Here is a 23,728-nt window from a genome sequence, read left to right as displayed (position 1 = left end):
GATATACCGGTAGGCACGATTAACTGATAGAAATTGTTCAACCAGAAGAGATTTTGGACTATCATCTCTATTGCGGTTACACACTCAGGTGACGTTGCTGTGCTACGTGGTCACGAAAACGTATCGTTTGCACACGTTTTTATGCATTGCTGTTTAAAAATAAATTATTTTAAGCCATTAAAACGCAATCAGCAGTGAAAGAGAACTCATTTGGCTATATGCGCGCGCTGTCTGAGAGACTGTTTTTGAGCGCTGAGCTCAGAGAGGCGTGCGCGGGAGTATTGAACAGTTATTTTTGCCGCTTTATAAGCTTTGAACAGTTAAATACACACACTTTTATGTGTCAAAATGCTCGTCTTTGCAAGTATCCTCATAAACACAGTAATTTAGGTATTAAGTGAAAGCAAACAGCTGAGAAAGAAAACGTGTAACAGTATATTGGTCGATATCGTCGACTTGATTGCACAGATACTATTTAAACTGAACTGAGCTGCATGATGACATCACTGAATTCAATGATGAACTGCCTTTAACTGAAAATTGAGTGTTTACTATTGTCCTTTTGCATTATTGACACAATTTGTCCTGTTTAATACTGTAAAGCTGCTTTGGCACAATCTGTATTGCTAAAAGCGCTATATAAATAAAGGTGACTTGACTTGGATCCGGGCAGCTCTTAAAATGACAGCAGTCTAAAATTCCTGCTGTCTGTCATTCGTGTTAATCAAACAACAAAAGAGAGAATATCTCTCACTGCTCTTGACTAAATCACTTTTGTAACTTTAATAAGAAGAAATATATTTTGTTTACACCGTGAAGAATGTGCAGTGTTTTTATATATTTGATTACTTTATACAATGTAGCATTTCTTATTTAATTGTTCTACTGTAGTTTTTTGTCCTGTTGCTTGTAATTAGTTTCTTATTCTTATTTAATTGCTGACTGTTTACTTGTCTTCAGTGACTTTTTTTTAACTTTAGGCTAGTATTAGTTTTTTTTTAAAGATGTTGACACTGGTGACAAGAATTATGATATTTATATTAGTGCTGGGCGGTATGACCACAAATTTATATCGCGGTATTTTTCAAAATTAGTTCCCTCACCACAGTGCAACAGTGAAAAGGGACCCCTTTCAAACAGTGTCCCATTCCGAACGTTGTTTAAGCGACATACACCGGTATTACGGTATTTAAAAAATTCATATCATAACAAAAATAAACACCGGTATTCGGTATGAACCGGTATACCGCCCAGCACTAATTTATATCATATTATGATATTAGAATCAAAAATGTTGATATCATAAAGACTTTAAATAAAGCAAAAACAATTATATTGTGATGCATGTCATTAACGTGAAATAAAATTACTCGTATTGTGATACGAGTTTTTGATCATATCGCCCACCCCTAGGAAACATACATACTCTTGCTCTATAATGTGACCATTATGCCAGGCCTCATCTTGAGTGTCAAATGCTGATATCTTGCTAACTGATAAAGTTTGATTGACTCATCTAAGTTTGCTGCTTATTGCCATGAATTAATCAAAAGCTTACAAGACATCTGAAAAGGCACTGGCTCTGAAGAGATCAGAAAAAGCTTTTTACAAAGTCAGATGAGGTCAGGCTGTCAATTTTCACCTGGAAGCTGATGTTGCTTTAACAGCTGTGAACGCTATTGACGCAGTAACATGAAGTGCTCTCACGGATACAGACGCAGTCTTTTAATGTGTCAGTCAGTTCACACTGTCTCTCTTTCTGTTACAGAAGAGACATGCATTGAGGTGCTACTGCCAGGCTTTGCAGGTGTATAAAGGTAAAGGTTGGGCACTGGCTGAAGATCACATCAACTTCACCATCGGTCGGCAGTCCTTCACTCTGCGGCAGCCAGACAACGCAGTGGCCGCCTTCCGGCACATTCTCATCAATGACAGCAAACAGTCGGCTGTACAGCAGACTGCTTTCCTCAGGGAATACCTCTATGTGTACAAGGTTAGAAACACACACATGCATCACATTACGTACAACTTAAGGCTCATTCACACCAAGAACGATAACCATATTAGCATCCACACCAACAGATGATAAAGAGAAGGCTGCAGTTATGTCATCTGCCACTTCAAATGCTTGAGATTGCCCGTCAACGTTTTTATCATTGATCAGCTGGGTAAAGAAAAAAATTGTTCCACTAATGTTATCGTTCTTCTGTGTGGTTATTGTTATAACTGTGGTGTGAACTTCCCTATTCTCATAGAATTACAGTGATTATTAAATCTATATAGTTAACTGCCTTTTGTGAACGAGCCTTTAGTCAAGATGAAATAAAAAAATAATAGTAGTCAATAATAGTCATATTTGCTTTTTATAATAAACTATTCACAAAATTATAAAAATGTTTGAATGGTACAAGTGTTCTGGTAGTGTATATATATATATATATATATATATTAGGGCTGTCCTCGACTAAGGATTTTCTGGTCGACTAGTAGTCGTTCATTTTAAGCATTAGTCGACTAATCGCACGTTTATTAATGAACCATTTAAATCATTATTATGAGCCTTTAATTGCCTATGTAGCCTAATATGCGCTCAAGCGCACAAATAAAGCTTGTCACAGCGCACCGGCAGAAGTAATGGTTATGAATGTGTCAGTGAATAACAGTAAAGAGACTGCATTAACATTTTAATAATTTTATAAACTAGTGCTTTCTTTGTTTTCGGTTTAAGAGATGAGGTCGACTGACTCGTCATCTCCGCAGTACTGCTGCGCCTGTATTCATGTTTCACACGGATTACATAATCTGAGAATATTTGTTTTCCATTTGAATTGGTTCATTTGAAAGTAGACATTTCACTCTCTATAGATATATTTTTCATGTCCATAAGGTAAAGATATAGGCTACACAGTGTTTCGCGCTCAAGACAAGTTCACAGAGAACGAGATGGCAGAAAGCGCATCCTGTTTGCTTTCATTATTTCACAAAAGCGCGATTTGTTTTTATTGTGAGTGCACACAAATAAACGTAGAGTCTTTACAGATTTGAAAGATGTATTACTCTTATCTGTATGAGCAAAAATTATCAGTATTTTAAGAGCAAGTGAGCGCAGCGGCGCCTCCATCTGTCCTGCAGAGAGCACGTTACTGTTCAGCTCCACACTAGAGGCCCGCCCGCTCCCGCTGAAATATATCTTATCTTATCTGGTCCCACTCCCGCTCCCGCCCGTGACATTCATGTTTTGTCCCGCTCCTGTCCCGCTCCCGCCCCCGCCCGCAAAAGCCCACATAAAAGTAATCTATATAGATTTTTTTTTCAGTACATTGAAGAAATTTACTTGAAATGGTTCTGTAACATCTCCTAAGCTCCACAACATCCCAGCATAAACGTTCCCGATAAAATATTTGTTATTTAGGCTAAGCATCAACATTCACAATCACAAACCACTGTTCTTTTTTAACAGAAAAGCAAGCATGGGCTGCTGCATGCATGGTTTGGCATGGCAGAATGCAAGCAGCACGCTTCCTTTATTATCACTAAATGTGCTGATACAAGTATCGGTACCGAACGGTTCACGGGGCAAATTCCAAATAGAAGTGATCATCCCTATTCCGCTGGAGTGGGGACTTTGGAGTGAGCAGGGCACGTGCGTGCCATTATGAAGTCGTTTGGAATGCACTTGGCAAAGGGAGCGATGTAATTTCCTCATCTTCAGCTGGGATGTTCCCGTGACAATGCAGCATGGTGTCCGTCAGCAGATGTCACTGTTTTATTGGCATATATGTCTTTTTATTGTTGTTAGCATAACTGTTGCAAATAAACATACATTTTATATGGCATGTTCCCGTGACAACGCAGCACGGTGTCCGTCAGCAGATTCGCTGATGGACACCGGCATAAAAAAATTATACATTTTGTATTTTAAGAAGTTTTATATATATTAGTTTTTTATATATTATATAGCATATTTTAAAAACTTTTTAAAATATAAAATGTATGTTTATTTGTAACAGTTATGCTAACAACAATAAAAAATACATTTATGACAGTAAAACAGCAACATCTGCTGACGGACACCGTGCTGCGTTGTCACGGGAACATCCCAGCTGAAGATAATAAGGAAATTACATCACTCGCTTTGCCAAGTGCATTCCAAACGACGACATAATGGCACCTGCTCACTCCCGCACGTGCCCTGCTCACTCCAAAGTCCCCACTCCAAGGGGATAGGATGATCACTTCCATTTGGAATTTGCCCCGTGAACCGTTCGGTACCGATACTCGTATCGGCACATCCCTAATACACACATATACATATATATATACATTTATACATGTATATAATTATATTTTAAAGTATATTAAAATAGAAACCATTATTTTATATTGTAATAACATTTTGCAAGATTACTGTTTTTTTTTCTGTATTTTTTATCAAATAATGCAGCCTTGATGAGCATAAGAGGCTTCTTTAAAAAACATTATAAGTCTTACTGATCCCAAACTTTTGAACGCTAATGTATATATACAGTATATTCTCTCTTTTTAAAGTAAATGCTGTTCTTCTGAACCTTCTATTCATTAAAGATTCCTGAAAAAAATCTTTAATATTAATATTAAGCAGCAAAACTGATTTTAAAATTGGTAATGTTAAGAATGGCTTCTTCAGCAGCATATTAGAATGATTTCTAAAGGAGCATGTGACTCTGACGACTCTGAAGAGTAATGATGTTGAAAATTCAGCTTTGTCATCATATGAATAAATTACATTTATAACTTATATTCAAGTAGAAAACTTGCAATGATATTTCACAATTTTAGAAATCTGAAAATAATGATTATGATTTGTACACTCATGTTTCAAGATGTAAGGAAATATTACTTTGTATATTATTACTCTTCTTGCTTTTTACTGGATTTTTACACCTCATTACATTTTTACTATTTAACCAAACAGTAAACACTAATAGTAAAAAAAAAAGAAGTTTTCACAGTGAACCTGCATTTCATCTTATTTTGCTCTCAGAAAGCAGCTAGACTCTGGCAGTGTCACATTCAGGCCACTGACCCAGTTTCTTTAGCCCTGAGTTTAACTGTCTGTGTCTCTGTGTGAGACTGCTCTTTCGTCATCGTTTGGTTGAGTGTTTTTCATCAGCACTCTGGCCTTGGGTTGTTCTGGTCCACAGAACTCCATCACCTTCAATCACCCGGCCTGAATACATAATAAGAGGAAATGACAACTTTGTTTTGTTTCTTAATGGGAGTTTTATGGTACCGTTCTAGCACTCCAGGAACAGTTGTGTAAAATATCAGTGTCACGTATCATAGACAGCAAAAATCTTTGTGCAGTACAATGATACAGCATATGATCATTCTCAACCATCTGTAGACCCTTTCTGTAAAACACATTTCCATGATTCAAAATTGAAATGTGACTTTCGAATGTGGTTATTTACAGTCTAATTGCAATGTTATTTTAGTATTATTTATATACTAATGTAGTATTTATTTATATTTTGAATTATTTTTTACTATTTTCAACTTAGTTAAAAACTTGCGATAGTTATCTTTATACTCATAGTTCTTTGTGTCAGCAGGCCTTAATACTAATCATTTAGGGGTGTGTATATAATGTGCAGGAGCACTGCGTGATCACATGTTTGGCTTTGTTGGCCAATCAGAAGGCATCGATAGAAAGGATGGTACTCAGTGAATGCCTGAGTACAACTTGTATGTGAAAAGAAGAGCCGTTTCTTCAAGTGATGTTGATATTTATGTCACTTTGACCTTTTGCCCTCAGAGCATGAGTCAGGTGACTGGTGACGGCTCCCTCCCGCAGCTGCCTCTGCCCTGCCTGCACAGCTCACAAACACGCGTGTTCTTCGGCCATGAGCGCAGACTCGCCAAAGGTAAGCACCCTCTGTCTGTCTCACACATTCATGTACACAAGAAAGTGATAGTTCACACGAACATGATGAAAAAAGTGTCGTTTAGTCACCCTCATTTTGTTCCAAATTGTTATGCATTTCTTTTTTCTGTGGAACACTAAAGGAGATATTTAGCAAAATGTTCATGCTGCTCTCATGCATACAATGAAAGTGAACAGAGGCTAGGGTTGGCAAAATCACTGCCAAAAATGACAAAACGCCATAAAAATAGTCCATACATTTTTAAAGTATTGTTTTTTTTTTCCAGCAATGATGCATTAAACTAATTAAAAGTGGCAGTAAATAAGTTTTGTTTTATTTTCAGTTGTTTCAAATAAATGCTGTTATTTTGAATTTTCTGTTCATCAAAGAATCCTGAAAAAAAGTATAACAGTTTACACAAAAATACTAAGCAGCACAGCTACAGTATTTTCAACACTGATAATAATAAGAAGCTTCTTGCGCAGGCAATCAGCATATTAGATTGATTTCTGAAGGATCATGTGACACTGAAGACTGGAGTAATGATGCTGAAAATTCAGCTTTGCATCACAGGCATAAATTACATTTTACAAAATATGAAATACAAAACAGTTATTTTAATTTGTAATAATATGTCACAATATTACTATTTTACTGTATTTTTGGTCAAATTAATGCAGCCTTGGTGAGCAGAAGAGATTACAAAATCTTACCAACCCTAAACCATTCAACGAAATATCCCAAGCATTTGTGTGAGCAACAGACTGTAATATAAGTCGTTATTCATACAAAAAGCAAGCATATTGCCTAAGAAAGTGAACTGAACAATGATATAATTGACTGTTCCTGCACACTAATAAACATAGCACAGCGCCAGGGTCATGAATGCCATATTTTAACATCCACATTAAGTTGCAATGACCTTTTCCCCATCATGCCCACAGTGAAATGAAGATGAACACAGCACAATTTATATACTCAGATAAAAAAAGTAATTTCCAGCGAGAACTTCAAATGAGACTCAAAAAAGAGGAGCAGTGTTGAGGGGCTTCTCCTTACATGCCAGAATAAATTACATTTAAAATGAGAGAAAGGACATGGACTACCACATTCGATATCTGCAACGAGCTTCACTTCAATTAAAGAGACGCAAACAAAAATACTTATTTCAGGAATATCACAGAAGTCAGATGTGTGTTAAAGGGGTCATATGATGTTGCTAAAAAAAGAACATTATTTTGTGTATTTGGTGTAATGAAATTAGTTTATTCGGTTTAAGGTTTAAAAAACACATTATTTTCCACATACTGTACATTATTGTTTCTCCTCTTTGCCCCGCCTTTCTGAAACGCGTCGATTTTTACAAAGCTCATCGGTCTGAAAAGCGAGGTGTGCTCTGAATGGCCAGCTATCCAGTGAGTTGTGATTGGCCGAATACCTAAAGCGTGTGACGGAAAGCATTTATGACTGTAAAGCATGTCTGTGTGTGTCAAAATCGTGATTAAAATTGAAATCGCAAAATTTATCAAAGAAATCGCGATAGGCTTTTTTTGTCCATATCGCTTAGCCCTAATTATAATTACTTATACTGTCTTTTTACGTGTTGCGTTGCATCGCGCCGCGTGAACCTAAAACCATGTCTGCATTTGTGATCGGAGAAACGACAAACAACAAGAGCTACTCTACACTGCTCAAAAAAACTCGCTTTAAATATATAAAATATAAAAACTCTAGTCTAGTCTAGAAAAAAATTCTAGTCGTGTCCATTTTTGTAAGGCCAAACAAAGTAGTTTCGCTTTCACAACGAAAAACACAGCGGCCTAGCGTGAGGGGAAGCCCCGGCTTAGCGTGCGCTGAGGCCGGGATAGAGTGAGCTGAGGCGGCGGGGTCGAGAACGGCGCCCCCGGCGGATGCGACGAATGAGCGTCCTCCATAAAATGCGTTGCACACATCTGAATATTTGGGTTGAACTGTTCTGGAACAGTGTTGTAAATACAACTTAACCACTGATTTCTAGTTGTGTCCTCTTTTGGAAGGCCAAACAAAGTAGTTTCGCTTTCATGACGAAACACACAGCATCTCCACGACATGGCGGCAGCGGCAACAATACTACAGAGAAAATAAAAGTTACACCTTCTTTCTTTGCGTGAACATTTGGGCGGCATTATGCAAATCTTCCCACATCGTGCCGTAGACATGTGGGGGCGTGTTTAAATGAGGCGTTTTAGGAGGGCGTGGACAAGTCTTTACTTTTATATAGAATATCTCTTTGGGTTTGAGACTTTAGTCTTTGCAACTTTAGGGATCTTATCTATTCACGAACAGCTTGTAACACTCCAAAGAGAAAGGAAAACTTGAAATTGCATCATATGACCCCTTTAAAAAAAAAAGGTGAGTAAACAGTGGTGTGAAGAGAACAGGCCTGAGGAGGTGCGAAAACCTTTTTAATTAAAGTCTTTGCCCGCATCTCACGCTGGAAGCGTCTGAGACATATCCTCTAAGACACCGGCTGATAGGACATAAGCCAACTCTTGAGTTTATATATTCTTGATTTCCATAATATTCCCTTTCCGCTGCCATGATTTGTCAGTCATATATGTAACGAGAGAAGAAATGTGTGAAGGGAAACCCAATGATCATGTTATTCAGCATGAATGCGAGTGATCCCAAAAAGAGTCTTGAGCTTCAGTGGAAGCAGAACATTCTTCGAAGTGTCACAACATCAAAGTCAGAAATTTACTTATTTGGTTAGCAACATATACAATTTCAATCCCAGATAATTTTGCTTATTTCCAAGTTTTGAATCCCAGATTTCTGTGTAACCTCAGACTTTTGGACTGTCCGAAAAATACAGTAAAAAAATGACATTGTGAAATATTATTACAATTTAAGATTTCTGTTTTAATACATTTTAAAAAGTAATTTATTCCTATGATGGCAAAGCTGAAGTTTCAGCATCATTACTCAAGTCTTCACATGATTCTGTCAGAAATCATTCTAATATACTGATTTGCTGCTCAAGAAACATTTCTCATTATCAGTGTTGAAAACAGTTAAAATTGTGAAAAGTTTGATACTTTTTTTTTTTCAGGATTATTTGATGAATAGAGAGTTAAAAGGAGCAGTATTTATTCACAAAATAAGTCTTTTCTAAGTATGTAAGCCTTTACTGTTGATATTGGTCAGTTTCATTTGTCCTTGCTGAATAAATGTATTCATTTTTTTTTTAATCCCCCAAAGTTTCTAAATATATAATATAATATAATATAATATAGACTTTTACTGTATGTGAAGGACAGACTTTTTGTGAAGGATACATTTTCCTGCATTGTACTACATTTCATCAAACTTTTTTTAACAGCTTTTTTTCTTGTATAATTATGCATGCCATTTTATTATCATATTAATTGAGCAGACAACATTGAATACTTTTTATGAATGCTTTTTGTTACAATTTAAACAAGTTAGTGAGGGTAAAATAATGTTTAATAATGAGTGACCAACATGTAAAGTTTTATTTATACATCTTTACTAATTTGAACTTAAATATTTGATATTTATGCCCATGTTATTTTGTCTCATCTGTATGAGATTGCTGCTCAGACTGACTGGTATGTACAGTACCAGTTGCATTATGGAAGCTCTTACTTTATTTTCCACAGGCGAGAAACAAGCCGCAACGCATGTCTCTTTGGATCAGGAGTTTGACCGGGATCTTTCCCAGCTGTGGAGGGAGTTGGAGGAGCGGGTCGTCGCCGTGGTGAATAGAGGGGCAGTTCCCATCACCTTCCAGCCCTCCCAATGCTGTCTGAACAGTCAGACAGACAACCTCAGATACCCCCTCGCTGTAGTGGAGGGTATGTTTTTCCCTCCTACAGCACCTACTTTTTAAGCATTTTTGTCTGTGCTTTATATCTGGTCATCTAATTTTTTATTTGAACACATCTATATTGCCTGCACTTCTCCATTGACACAAACTCTTGGATTCTGTGGAGGTTTTGATGCACTTTAGGGTTTTCGTTATTGCGTTTGACGTCTTGCGTGGCTGTGTTTTTGATTTATTAGTGTATTTTTAATTGGACTGAGATGAATTATTCACCATTTGCTTTCCTCTTTATTTCATGAAATCTAAAAGAGAACTAATGAAGCATAGCGCCTTACCTGGATTTGACTTGGTGGAATTATCTTGCAGCCTCATCAGTGGTATATGTAGTGCTGCAAGTACTAAACTAGTATTGATCCTAGAAATGCATTAGTTGTCATGATACTGTACATTCACCTGTCAACAGCCCACAGCGAGAAGGGAAGCGTAAAGAGGAACAGGAAGAACCTGCAAACACCCTTTAGTGAGGCTGCCATGTTCCTACTTATAATTAATCCTCATTAGCAAATAGTTCAGCAGCATAGCACATAAAATAAAACATACTGTTGCTCGACAAAACTATTCAAGAGTTTTTGTGTGGGATCAAGTACCTTTCTAATGATGTATAAGTTATAGGCTGTCTGCCTATAACTAGCAGTAACCTTGCAGTTTGTCTGTAAAATAAAATGATTGTTAATATTATAGTTCTATTTATGCTTAAATACTGTCTTTATTTTTAATATTTACGTTTTATTACACGTGTAATATTTCTTATTTTGTTTAATTATTTAGCATATAATAATAATAATTATTAGTCATATTAATATATAAGCACTACATTTTAGGCAAAATCGTGCAACACCGCAAACACCTATATATATATATATATATATATATATATACATATATACATATATACAATTCTATTTTTGTTCCCCAAATTGTGCAACCCTAATGATAATGTTTTTTGCTGTAATGTATATTTGAATGCCATCATTCAGGCCTAAACTACAAATGATCAGATTGTTTATCAGTTATTAGCATTAAAAGAACATGATCAAATAACAATAGTTGCACAATCCCATTATAATAAATATTATGCATATATGTGTATATAAATTTATATTTTTATGTGATGTAACGACTGTATCTATACTTATAGGATTAGTTCACGCCAGAAGTAAAATTTCCTGATAATTTACTCACCCCCATGTTATCCAAGATGTTCATGGTTTATAAGGAAATCATTCCAGGATTTTCAGGATTCCAGGACAACGGGGACTAAAGGGTTGAAGGTCCAAATTGCAGTTTCGAAAAGGCTCTACACAATCCCAGCCAAGGACTAAGGGTCTTATCTAGCCAAACGATCATTTTCTAAAAAAATTAAAATGTATATACATTTTAACCTCAAATGCTTATATTGTACTAGCTCTGCAATGCGTTTCAACTTTGTGTATTACATAGTCACATTGGAAATGTCATGCCCAGTGTTTAGAAGTGTGGAGGAGGAGGAACGTTCAAAAGTTATGTTGATTGACACATATTTATGTCTTTGTATCAGTTTATTGTTTAAAATGGTCAGTTTGTGTGTATCCTGGATGTTTAAATCTTTTGAAACCTAGCGGAAGTGATTACGTAATACATGAAGTTGTGGATGCGCATCACAGAGCTAGCGTAAGATGAGCATTTGTGGTAAAAAAAAAAAAAAAAGTATATCTTTTTTGTTTTATTTATTTATTTTTTTAAATGACATCGTTTTGCTAGATAAGACCCTTATTCCTCGGCTGGGGTCATGTAGAGCCCTTTGAAACTGCACTGAAACTGCAATTTGGATCTTCAACCTTTTGGTCCCTGAAGTCCACTATATGGAGAAAAATCCTGGAATGTTTTTTTCAAAAACCTTAATTTCTTTTCGACTGAAGAAAGAAAGACATGAACATTTTAGATGACATATGGGTGAGTAAATTATCAGGAAAGTTTAATTCTGGAGTGAACTAACTCTTTAAGGATCTAATAAGGCTGATGATACACCGGGCAACTTTTTGAGCAATGTTGCCAAGCAACTTTGGTTAATGTTGCCGTCAGTGGGCAACCAGGTGAGACATAGGGCCCACGACTGATCTAAATGATCCAGATAGAAGTTTGTTACCCATTCTCAGTGGGAAAATGCCCAAGCAACATTGCTCAAAAAAAGTTGCCCCGTGTATCATCAGCCTTAGTCTTTTGTAGTTTTACTGTAGCAGCTCAACTGGTACATCCTCAGATCTGAGTCATGTATTGTTCCTGTTTCCCATCGTTTTCTGTCGTGTCGTTTGCTATTAATTCATTGGCTTCTTTCTTGTTTTTGTGTCATAGAGCCCATCATTGTGGAGGTGGTTTTCCGGAACCCCCTAAAGGTTCCCTTGGCTCTGTCGGCTCTGTGTCTGCTGTGGAAGTTTACTCCGAAAGACTTCTCAGACCCTCAGGGCAGCACAGCCGGAGAAACCATCACCAATGAGAAAGAGGCAGCATCTTTGAAAGAAGTAAGGCTGTTAATCGTCTCTCGGTTCATTGTGCCTGAGGCATCCAGCTTCGAGTTTCTCATCAGTTTGATTAACTTCTACATTTGAATCCATTCCAGACCATGGCCCTCAATGACATCATTGATACGCAAGTCATTCCAGAGTTCACCTTAAGTCCAGAGGAGACCAAAGTGGTTTGTGCACCTTTTTCCTCTTATCTCTCCTCTTCTAATTTTTTTCTTTCTCCCAACTGCTTTACCTGGATTGGCTTTGTGTTCTTGTGTTGGTTCTGGTCTCGCTTTCTCAGGCCCGTTTGAAGTTGCTTCCTCATAAGACCGGAGAGTTGCATGTTCTTGGTGTGGTGTACAACCTGGGCACTGGAGAAGTGGACAACAGTGAAGGTGTATCACAAACACTCACTCTTTGATGTTTTGTAGACACTGAAACCAACAGCAAAAGTTATTTATCTGATGTAAGACTAACTGTAGATGTGACTGGTTTGTGCTGCAGGCTCGCTGGCCGAGGGTTTGATGTGTGTTCGTGGACAGCAGAATCTGGAGATCCAGGGATCCAGACTCAATATGACCAAAGAAGAAAAGACTTCCGTCACATATGGACCAGATCACCGCCTGGACCCCATTATCGCTCCTCCTATGCCCTTATTGGAGGTGTGTTTGAGTAAATCAAACGTTGATTTTAAGCTTTAATAAGCTACAGGACTTGAACTTGTCCTGAGAGCAGATCTGTATAAAAGCACTCGTCATAGTTAAATCGAGACTGTTTAATGATTTACAGTGCAAGGCCTGAGTGATGTATTGAATATTTACGATATATTCACATTGATTTTGGTGGGGATATATAAAATTATGCTGTATTGTGAATATTGCAGTGATTTAAATAATTTATATTTAAATATTTTATTAGCAAAAATCAAGTAAGAGCAAGTTCAGCTTATTTTTTTGAATCTGTTCAAAATGTCTGTATCATAGTATATACAAAAATTTACTGAAAATGTATCACACTCAGGCCATCCAAGATGTAGATAAGTTTGTTTCTTCATCGCAACATATTTGGAGAAATGTAGCATTACATCACTTGCTCACCAATGGATCCTCTGCAGTGAATGGGTGCCGTCAGAATGAGAGTCCAAACAGCTGATAAAAACATCACAATAATCCACAAGTAATCCACACCACTCCCGTACATCAGTTAACAACATGTGAAGTGAAAATCAAATCCATCATTTTTTTCAAACCATTGCTTCTGGATAAAATACCCCTATCGGTAATATTGCTTTCTTCAGTGAATAAGTTGTCTCATCTGAATCAGGAGAGAAATATGCACAGATCAAGCACCCCTTACAAGCAAAAACAGTCCTAAACAAATATGTTGGTGGACTTTGATGTGCGAGGTCAACAGAGAATGGATTTTTTCACTGGAGGAATGGTTAATATGGATTATGGACTCACATTTGAGCCAGAAGCAACAGTTTAAAGTTAAGTACTTAAATCTTGATGGATTTGTTTATTACAAACACACAGATTTCACAAGTTGGTAATTGTTGGACTGGTTTATTTGCGTATTATTGTGATGTTTTTAGCAACTGTTTGGACTCTCATTGTGACGGCACCCATTCACTGCAGAGGATTCATTGGTGAGCGAGTGATATAATGATACATTTCTTTAAATCTGTGCTGATGAAGACAAACCCGTCTACATCTAAATCAACCATTCAATTATTTATTTGACACAAAAATGTTGGCATTATAATGAAGATTTGTTTTAAGTTACCAGTCTACATTGATGGCTTCTGAGGAAGTGCTACTGTAGTTGGTGGATTTAAGTTTTTATTTCAAGGCATTGAATCTCTTTTTAAAAAGATGGTGAACAAAGTCCTCAAGGACGTTCAGCTTTGTGCTTTAGTTATGTTTGTGAAATTATTAGTAATTATTGATTTTGACGGACTGAAAGACTTTCATTGAGTGCTCTTATGTCAATAAGTTTGAACTTTGCACTCAATTGGTGTGATATTGTCAATTTCATATCGACCTTTCTCTACTTGTAACAAAAAATGATTCATTATGGTTTTTACTGTGATTAACTGTGGCTTTGCTCTCGGTTTAACCCTTTCAGGCCCAAACACAATTCTAATTTTATTTTATCCCTAAATTATATTTTTCTTCCTGTTCCTGGCAGGGTTAAGTGGTGGCTCTTTGTAAGAATAAGCTACATGTGCACCAGACTTTATATCAATAGTCAAACCTCTGTTGGATAAACCATGCAGTTACTGTTTCTCTTTCCTTCTCCACCCAGGTGTTTTTCATTAACTTCCCCACTGGTTTATTGTGTGGTGAGATCCGAAAAGCGTGGGTGGAGTTTGTGAATGTGAGTGCAGTCCCTCTCACTGGTCTTCGGGTGGCGTCCACACACCCAGAGTTCTTCACGTTCGGGAGTGCCGCCTCTGACCTCACCCCAGTGACCCCCACAGCAGCAGAGCACTGTTCTGCATACAAGACTGTGGCCATGCCCCCATCAGTGGAGACCGTGTCGCTCGTGTCTCCAGCAGCGTTCGGGGTCACCAGCGGTGACCGGCCAGTAGTGGCAGAAATTCCTTTATCACAAGGTGTGTTGGGACCTGGGGAGGCGTTGCAGATCCCATTATGGCTCAGGGGGCCCGACCAAGAGGGTGTCCATGAAATCAACTTCCTCTTTTACTATGAGAGTACAGAGAAGACCGCCAAACTAAGGTACATGGCCTTTTATGCTTTATTTGGACTAATAATGGACAATACTAAGAACTGAGCAGGGTTTGTTTAACAAGGTTTTTCTCAGGCCAGTGTAGCTTCTTTGGGTGTACAGTATATATTGTGAACATATTGCTGGACTGTTATTAATTCACTAAGTGCATTTTATTATTAATCCACTTATTTTCATTTTGCATTCTAAGAAATTAAATGCAACTAAGACTTCAAATGGTAGTAGTAGCAACCTGTTGTTTAAAGATATGTACTGCTTCATGTTTAGTACTGGAAGTGCATTTTTATGTAAGTGTCCGATAATAAAAATGTTTATTGAATAAATATATTTTAAAAACATTTGTAAATAATTTAAAACAAAAATATTTTAAACATGTATATTTTGAATATTTTAATTACCAAAAAATGTTTTAACGCCATTGTTAAACAATACAAAAGCTATTACTAAATAATATTATAAATAATAATTAATTATAATTATAAATAATTAATTATAACTATAATAACTACAATCAAAAATAATATGCTATAATAATATTAGTAACAATTTTACATTTAAGTATAGTGTATGTATAATATAGAAATAATACTGTTATAAATAATATGGTAAAAATGTTTAAAAATTAATGTCACTGTCAATACAAACGTTGCTATTGTTATTATTAGTAATAATAATAATATATTTATAATACTATTAATAGTAGTATTAGTATTATTATTTATTTTTTTTCCACATGAAAATTACCACATGACTTCCAGTGACTCATCTTGGCTTTCTCTGATACTTTCAGTCACAGGGTCCTTCGACACACGGCGTTCATCTGCGCAAGCCGATCTCTCAGTGTCAGAGCCACGGCCAGCCGCAGCAACACACTGCACAGCAGAGAGAGAGAGACCGAAGAACGGCAGGAGGGAGAGGAGAAGAACGGCAGCATGTTGGTCTTTGTGGACGTGGAGAACATTAACACAGTGAGCTCTTTCCCACACATGGACTGCTTATGTGTCTTTTTTTCATCTTAGTACGTTCTCTTCTTGCACTTCATAAAATGTCTGAGCACTGTGGCAATAGGGATGCACAGATGTGAAATTCTCTACTAATTTATGTAAATAAATGAAAAATAAAAAGCTAAAAACTAAAATGAATCATGCTTGCTGAAAGTGAATTTAGGCAACATTTTAACATACAGTATGAAAAATTTATATTCACCTTGAGATTTGCTAAAGATTACATTTAGCAGTGTTATAAAATTATTATTAGTGTATTTTAAAGTTTAACTGCAAGTGAGCATTAGTTTACAGCATTAGATTACAGAAGTTAATCTGAATTTTAAAATGGTAAATAAGCATGCACAATTAAATATTCAATACCTGCTGACTGTTATCGATTAAAAAAAGTCTTTAACATGCACACCCATTAACTATTAACTGCCATTAGTATGGCAGACGAGTGAAGCATTGAATATATATATATATATATATAATATACATTTAAACTGTCACATATTCAACCAATAAACATAGGTTTTGGTCTTTTGAACCATTGTTTAGCAAGTTTCTTTGGAAATCTGAGCAAACGCAAAGTGAAAGTAAAGTGTGTCGTGCGTGCACGAAAACAAACACACAATAACACATTTGCATGAGAGCACTCTCTGAAAAAGCCCAGAAAAACACAGGACAGAGCACTTTGGCATAAAACAAACCAAAAACAAGGATGAAAAAGCAGTACATATCAGATAAAGCACCGGAATTTAGGTATTCGCGTTGCTAGGCGATGTCCCTGTAAAATCAATTCTGAGTGCAGCCAGCGAATCGAATCATTTGGCTGTTATATTATGTAAATACTACTTATATAGTTCATAAAGATCATTTGCACAATTTTTTCCTGTTGCACTTTGTATATTTTGTTATTATATAACACGGTTTCCATTTTCTTTACTCCCTAAATGTTTTTGGACACATCTATATTGTTAGTAAAGTAAATAGACCTGTTTTTCACTGAAAAGCGCCTATAACAATATTGTAATAAATGGCTATAACTTGCTTGGGGGCTATAAATTATTTGGAAGTGTGAAACACCCAGATACAACTTTCTAAAGAAAAAAATCCAAACTTCAGGAGTTTTTGTTTGAGTACACAGTAAAAAACACCCAATTATTGCTTGCGTTTTTCTTAAAATTCTGGAAATTCATTAATTCTTAGAGAAACCAAAGGGAAAATTTGGACTTTAAATTAGCTAGGCTGAAACTTCAAGTGCTCCTGTTTATTATGATATATGGCACTTGATGCTCACTGCTAGAATAGGTCTGAAAAAACAAAGAAAAGTACAGGCGTGTCAGGTGCCCCAAAAATGTTCTAGGTCTTTATGGGTTAAGTTATTTATAATAAGTGAAGTGAAGTTTACTGTTAAGTGCACTGATGTCAGACTCATTTTGAATAATAAAGTTTATTGTTAAATTGTTAAATACCCTGCCTCCACTACATAGGCCTGTGTTTGTCACATCATTATAAGTGATCACCACATTTGAGTTATAATTGCAAAAAATTTGTTTATGTATATATATTCTGTTTATGTAGGCTATATACTGTATTCTATATACAGTACCAGTCAAATGTTTGGACACACGAATAGGAAGTGTGTCCAAACTTTTGACTATACTGTACTAAATTATAGCCTACACATAAAGAATATTGGCCGATATATCGTATCTGTCTTTTTTTACTCCCTAATATCGGTATCGGCATCGGTCCCCAAAAAACCCATATCGGTCGGGCTCTAGATTTTACATTAATTTGAAGATTGAATGTGAAATTATTGCAATGTAAAAGTATTTTTAAAAACTTTAACTTTCTTTGTCAGAGCGAAGCAGGTGTTCGTGAGTTTCACATAGTTCAGGTGTCCAGCAGCAGTCGGCAGTGGAGGCTGCACAAGTGCATCAACCCTGTGGGAGATAAAGGTATGAATCCTCCAGCATGCTCTGGTTACATGCACTTAGTCTCTTAGCAGACACTTTCATTCCTCTTGCAGCCACCTGAGGTTAAGTGTTTTGCTCCACATTGCTTGGTAGTCTGTGGATCGCTCCTTTATTTGGTTCTGTGCCTGAGTTTTTTCTTCCATCCAACACAAAGCGAGATGCATAGCAAAGTATCCACAATTCATAATGGTGGTCCTTCATAAGTGATTTCCTTTCTTTCCTCTTGCCTCATCTTGCGCTCCTCAGACTAAAATCAATATCTTGATTCTTCCTTTGCTCTTGTCAAGTGTTTCTTCTCAAACAGTTTTCTACCCTTTGGTAGAGAACCACTTTCTTAAAATACTAAGGCAGCTATATATTTGCATGTCTTAAAATAAAAAACATTTATACGGTGTAAAAAAAAATACTAAGTGTAGTGTAATATACTGTAAAGACAACAAAATTATATATTTTTTCCCAAAATTAAATTATTAGCGTTTATATTGACAACATGGAATGTTTTTAAGTATATATATTTTTTATTTAAAATAACTTTTTGTAAGGTTGACAGTGTAATGGTGGCACTTTTTTCACAAAAATATATGCAGATTTGTTTTCTTTTTCTGTTAAAATTAAAGCTGCCAATCCCACAAAATAATTGCCATTAATCTCATGATTTCCAACCCATTTTTAGAGAATAAACCAAATAAAGTAGAAACATTTGGTGATAAGTAAATACTTGCTAACACTGTACTTAAAGCCTTTGTGTATAATGCATTATAAAGGTATTAATGATGTAGGTTGTAATGCATAATAATATGTGAAGGTTTGTTTGTCATGTATTTGAATGCATTATACTTTGTAAAGGGGTAACAATGAATAGGTAAGTATTATAAAGTGTTGCAACTGTGGTTACAATTATTCATGAGATCATACAATGCATTATAAGGTACATAATTAATGCATCAAAACTACTTTTATAATGCATTATATATAAGCGCTTTAAGTGAAGTATTATGAAATATTTCTATAATATTGTAGAAGCACATTTACCTATTACAACCCTAATTTCTCTAGTAATTTTTACAGACAATGACAATCTATAGCAATAATTAAATTTTGAAGTTCATATAATATCATGCTTAGTATTTGTCTTATACATTATAAGTGGCTTTCTATATAAACCGCCTTTATATAGAAAGGGAATCGTCATGTTTTGGGGTTCTTGGCCGAAAATAAGTTTGAAAGCCCCAGCTGCAGACAACCCACAGACTAGTCGGTTTTTTAAATATTTAGTTTTGTACATCTGTAGTTCCTTTGAAACATCACACAGATCTGTTTTAAGATGCTGTGTAAAGAGCGATCTGCCTACATAAATACATATGCACCTCCAGCACTTTGAATATTGATGCAGAGGAACTTGATTGCATGTCAGCAGGCCAAGCAGAGTATAAGAAGCTGGGAGCGGGTACAGAGGCACAATGGTACGTTCCATGACCTGCAGCCTTTAAATGGCCTATTGAAAGTGGGTCACATTGCATTTGTGTTGAGCCATCTGTATGGCTGATACCTTAAGAGCGAGAAGCGCACGCTCATACACACCCTGCAGAGAGTGATGCAGCTGCTCTGAAATGCTGAGATGAAATTAGGTCACTTTGAAATTGTGCTGAGTGTGTGAAACATGCAGGCATACGCATTTTAGTGGCGTACTAAATTGAAAATTGAATCCCGTGCATGCGTTCATCCTGTACCGTCAGCTTGGATGAGGCGAATACATTTAATGATGTGAAAATACGTGAACAAGAACTTGTGACTTCAAAACAATGCATATTTTACTGAGCGTAACACTTCCAAAGCTAAATCAGTGTTTGCTTAAGTGTGTAAAATCAATCTTCTGTTTCACACTGCAGCCTGGCGGCTGGTGTTGTTTAGTAGCATTTATGCCTGCATCATTCTGCAAAGTTAATAACAATGTAAATAGTTAAAATAATATGCCTGAAGAGTTCTTTAATTCCGTACTTTTAATAAATGTATTGGTCTGAAGGAACAGTGTCTTTAATCTGAGGAGATGATGGATCATGGACCTACAGCTACAAATAAATGAAGAATACTTCCTTGTTGTTAGTCTTTGAATACTTTTCATTTTGAAAGAAAAATAAAATGTTTCTACTAAACTTTTGGCTCCAGCCAACTGCTGTGTTTAGTATCCCATGCTTGAGACATGAAAGGACACCGAGGTTTCAAGTGGGATTGAAAGATCTTGAGTTCTGAGGATCTAATCAGAAAGTTTGATCTGTTGGTCACAATGGCTTCATACTTTCGTTTGTTTCTCACACTTAAAAATTAAAATTCTGTCATTTATTCACTTTCATGATGTTCCAAAACCATAAGACTTTTGTTTATCTTGGAAACACAAATTAAAATATTTTCCATGAAACTTTCTGTCCCTCCATTGAAAGTCCATTCCACCAAAACTTTGATGCTTCAAAACGTTTATAAAGACAGCGTGAAAGTAATCCATGTGGATAGAGCAGTAATCCCAAATCTTCTGAAGAGACACAATCTCTTCGTGTGATGAACAGATTCAGTTTGAGGGTTTTATTCACATGATCTATGGCCATAAATCCAGCACATCAAATATCATAAATAGAAGCTTGAACTTGCTTGTTTGATACTAGAGAACCAATGATTTTGAGAGAATATTAAAATGATCTTCATTTGTGTTCTGAATATGAACAAAAGTCTTATGGGTTTGGAACAACATGACTCTGAGTAAATGATGACAGAATATAATTTTTTTAGTGTGAACGTCTTCACCCTAATGCTGTTTCAATTCCATATGACTCTCTTCCGTAGAGCGCAAAAAAGTCTTCTGAAATCATACAATAACTTTGTGTAAGGAAATTGAGGTTATTCATTCATAAGCCCGATTCAGACGGTAATTGTTTCTCATATGGACGTCTGTAAAAATAAATTTACATATCACCTCAGTGATAAAACTCATGGGTTTGGATGACGATTTATTCACAGTGGAGGAGCGAGTTCTGTGATCCTGCGAACCCAGGAACGCGCTGCTCACGTGGCCAGTCACATGATTGTCTGCTGTAAATCAAATTCATTTCGTTTACAAATTTATTCTTATTGTGTAAAATGTATTTAAAAATACTTATGTAAAATGTATTCTTATTATTCCAAGCATATTTTATAATATAGAATCCTATTTATTATTTGATTATTTAAATCTCCTGTTTAATAATAGGTAAATAGACGCGCTATAGTTGTATATAATTATACGCGATATAGTTATGTATATATCTGTTTATATAATACACATTTTAAACTTGTATTGCATACCTACTGCTGCCATAAGAAAGATCCATTTCGAATGTTTACATGCTTTTCTTCTCTTTCTGCTCCCAGTCACTGTGGTGGAGCAGTTATGAAGTATTGTTTTTTTTTAATACTTTCCAGCATTTCAGAAATAAATATGCATGTAAATTACAGCGAAGTAGAATAGTTACCTTACGGTGTTCGGGAGTGCTCAAAAAGGGTTTAAACACTGAATTTTGAATCTATTTCTTGTCGTAAACTCAGAGATGTGGATTCGGACTGCAACTAAATTACCACACGACCTTGGTGTTTGTCAAAAAACAGTAGGAAATTCGGCCGTGGATTTTTACGGGGGTGGTGAGAGAAAAACACAGACATTCTGGATTCAGACGGCAATTATCACTTACGTCCCCATGAGAAACAATTACCGTCCAAATAGGGCTATATTAGTAATTTTCGTTCTCTTCTACAGCCCTCAAATCTCATTCACACTTCAGTATATTCACAATAAGTGCTTTACGGTTACAACAGAAGTCAGTAGCGGTGTTTCCATTACCCTTCAAACTGCGCAAATTGAAATTGCAAATTGAAAATATGGCCAATGGAAACTCCCATATATCACAAAAAGGTTTTTACGCTCACATGAGGTGGTTTCTCAGGCAGTTCGAAAAAGGAATATATCACAAAACTGCAATGTAACCTTTTTTTCAAATTAACAGGCCATCTGGTGTACGTAAAAGTCACTTGATCATTCTTTAATGTACTGTAACCTCCAAGAAACATCTCATACATAGCCGCTCTCAAGTATAAAGGGCTTTCCTTGCCATTAATGCTTGGATAACCCCTTATTTACACTGCACACGTCTGTGGTGCATCGGCCACTCTAGTCAATGCTTGTTTATACCAGCCACGCCGCGGCACGTTTCAGAATCGTCCCAGAAGAGGCTTTTCGCGACGCTTCACTAAAGATACACGCATATTAAAAATAATGGTTAGTGTGGTGGCTGCAATATATGTAAAACTACCAACGTTGCCATGACTTATCGTGAGAGGAAAAAAATTAAATTTTATTCGCATAACATCGATTAATAGAAACGCAATAGGTTTTTTATCAACATTTATAAAATATTGCAAAAGTTTTGTGCAAATCTGTAATAGACACCCGGCTAGTGACATCAAACTTGGTTTGCCAAATCTTGTAATTTTGAATATGCATGAGCGCAAATGAGATTTGACAGCTGTGACAAATGATTTCTGTAAATAATTACTTTTTGGTCTGTTATGCACACAAAACTATCATATGGCGTGTTAAAGTAAGTGTAATTATGACCCGAGTTCACATGAAGGTATGTGCAAAAATGCTGAGGCTAATTAAAACTAAACCTTTGAAGCAATAATCATGAAACACGGAAAACAGCTTGTGAAATATGGAGCAAGGATAGCAAAATGCACTTTGCTTTGAAGAGTTAATTAACTGACCTTGACATCTGAGCATACACGTTTTCGTGTATTTGAGTCTCTGATGTGGGAGCACCAAAAAGAAAGATTTTCTGAGAGTAAGTGGATGAACACTCATCATATTTCTTGTTTTTGCCTTCATTTCGTGTTGTGTTTGCAGACTCTAAGCTGGCCAGCAGGGAGAGGGGGAAGCTGTGCTTCAAAGCCACCAGATGCAGAACAGAGGAAGGTGGGGCGTCTTGTTCACGCGCACATACACAAATCATGCATTCCATGTATTTTTATGCAAAATTTGCACCATTGCATAAATGCTGTCTGGAAAGTCCAAGATGTGAATCAGATTTCCGAAATGCACATGTTGAGGTGTACAATTTTCTTAGTGAATCAAATAAATTCCTAGATGTAACTTTGCGTCCGCAATCACAGCTGCTCACGGCCAATGAAAATGCAGCAAACTGTGGTTAACATACTGATGTTTGAACATACTGACATTTTTTTTCCCTTAATGCCTCAGCTACCTCAGAAAAATACACCTTTGCCGACCTCAACCTTGGCAGCGAACAAGTAAGAATGCCCTTTTGTTCTCACTACTAGTTCAGATCGATGCTGAGAATTAAGCGCCACTGACTATCATCTTCATTCAGCTTCTCAACAGTCCTCATTGTGTTTCACTCTCTTTGTCTTTTTCTCTTTCATTAGATTGTCAGCTCTACCACTCCATGTGCTGATTTTTTCTTCCGGAGAGGTCTGCCCTCTGAACCCAGGAGAGGGGGCGTTTCCACAGGCGGTGCTAGTCAAATGTGGAGACAGAGCGGGACTGATGACGGTGTGACAAATATTGTCAAAAAATGCAGTGAAGTAGAGCTTGACATCATCGTCCTCTGGAAGGTACCCTGATGAAATGTTCCAACATTTATTTTGATTCAAGGAGAGTGAATATTTTTTAATTCAAGGAAATTATATA

At 36.4% G+C, this 23,728-nt stretch overlaps 1 protein-coding gene across 6 annotated transcripts in view; it reads left to right on the top strand.

The window, feature by feature from the left end:
* The window catches only part of trappc8 (trafficking protein particle complex subunit 8), a 63,671-nt gene that overhangs the window by 26,528 nt on the left and 13,415 nt on the right, over nucleotides 1-23,728 (top strand). For all 6 annotated transcript variants that reach the window (XM_016484393.1, XM_016484391.1, XM_016484392.1 and 3 more), the window contains 13 exons: nucleotides 1,769-1,993; nucleotides 5,798-5,906; nucleotides 9,569-9,763; nucleotides 12,124-12,290; nucleotides 12,389-12,463; nucleotides 12,577-12,670; nucleotides 12,780-12,937; nucleotides 14,583-15,016; nucleotides 15,817-15,994; nucleotides 17,883-17,979; nucleotides 22,925-22,993; nucleotides 23,279-23,328; nucleotides 23,464-23,652. In XM_016484393.1, the coding sequence (XP_016339879.1) occupies nucleotides 1,769-1,993; nucleotides 5,798-5,906; nucleotides 9,569-9,763; nucleotides 12,124-12,290; nucleotides 12,389-12,463; nucleotides 12,577-12,670; nucleotides 12,780-12,937; nucleotides 14,583-15,016; nucleotides 15,817-15,994; nucleotides 17,883-17,979; nucleotides 22,925-22,993; nucleotides 23,279-23,328; nucleotides 23,464-23,652 (2,040 nt within the window). The remainder of the gene's footprint in view (nucleotides 1-1,768; nucleotides 1,994-5,797; nucleotides 5,907-9,568; nucleotides 9,764-12,123; nucleotides 12,291-12,388; nucleotides 12,464-12,576; nucleotides 12,671-12,779; nucleotides 12,938-14,582; nucleotides 15,017-15,816; nucleotides 15,995-17,882; nucleotides 17,980-22,924; nucleotides 22,994-23,278; nucleotides 23,329-23,463; nucleotides 23,653-23,728) is intronic.

This window comes from Sinocyclocheilus anshuiensis, unplaced genomic scaffold, assembly GCF_001515605.1.
Source record: "Sinocyclocheilus anshuiensis isolate Anshui unplaced genomic scaffold, SAMN03320099.WGS_v1.1 scaffold1355, whole genome shotgun sequence".
Lineage (NCBI taxonomy): Eukaryota > Metazoa > Chordata > Actinopteri > Cypriniformes > Cyprinidae > Sinocyclocheilus > Sinocyclocheilus anshuiensis.
This window is presented reverse-complemented; position numbering and strand designations above follow the sequence as displayed.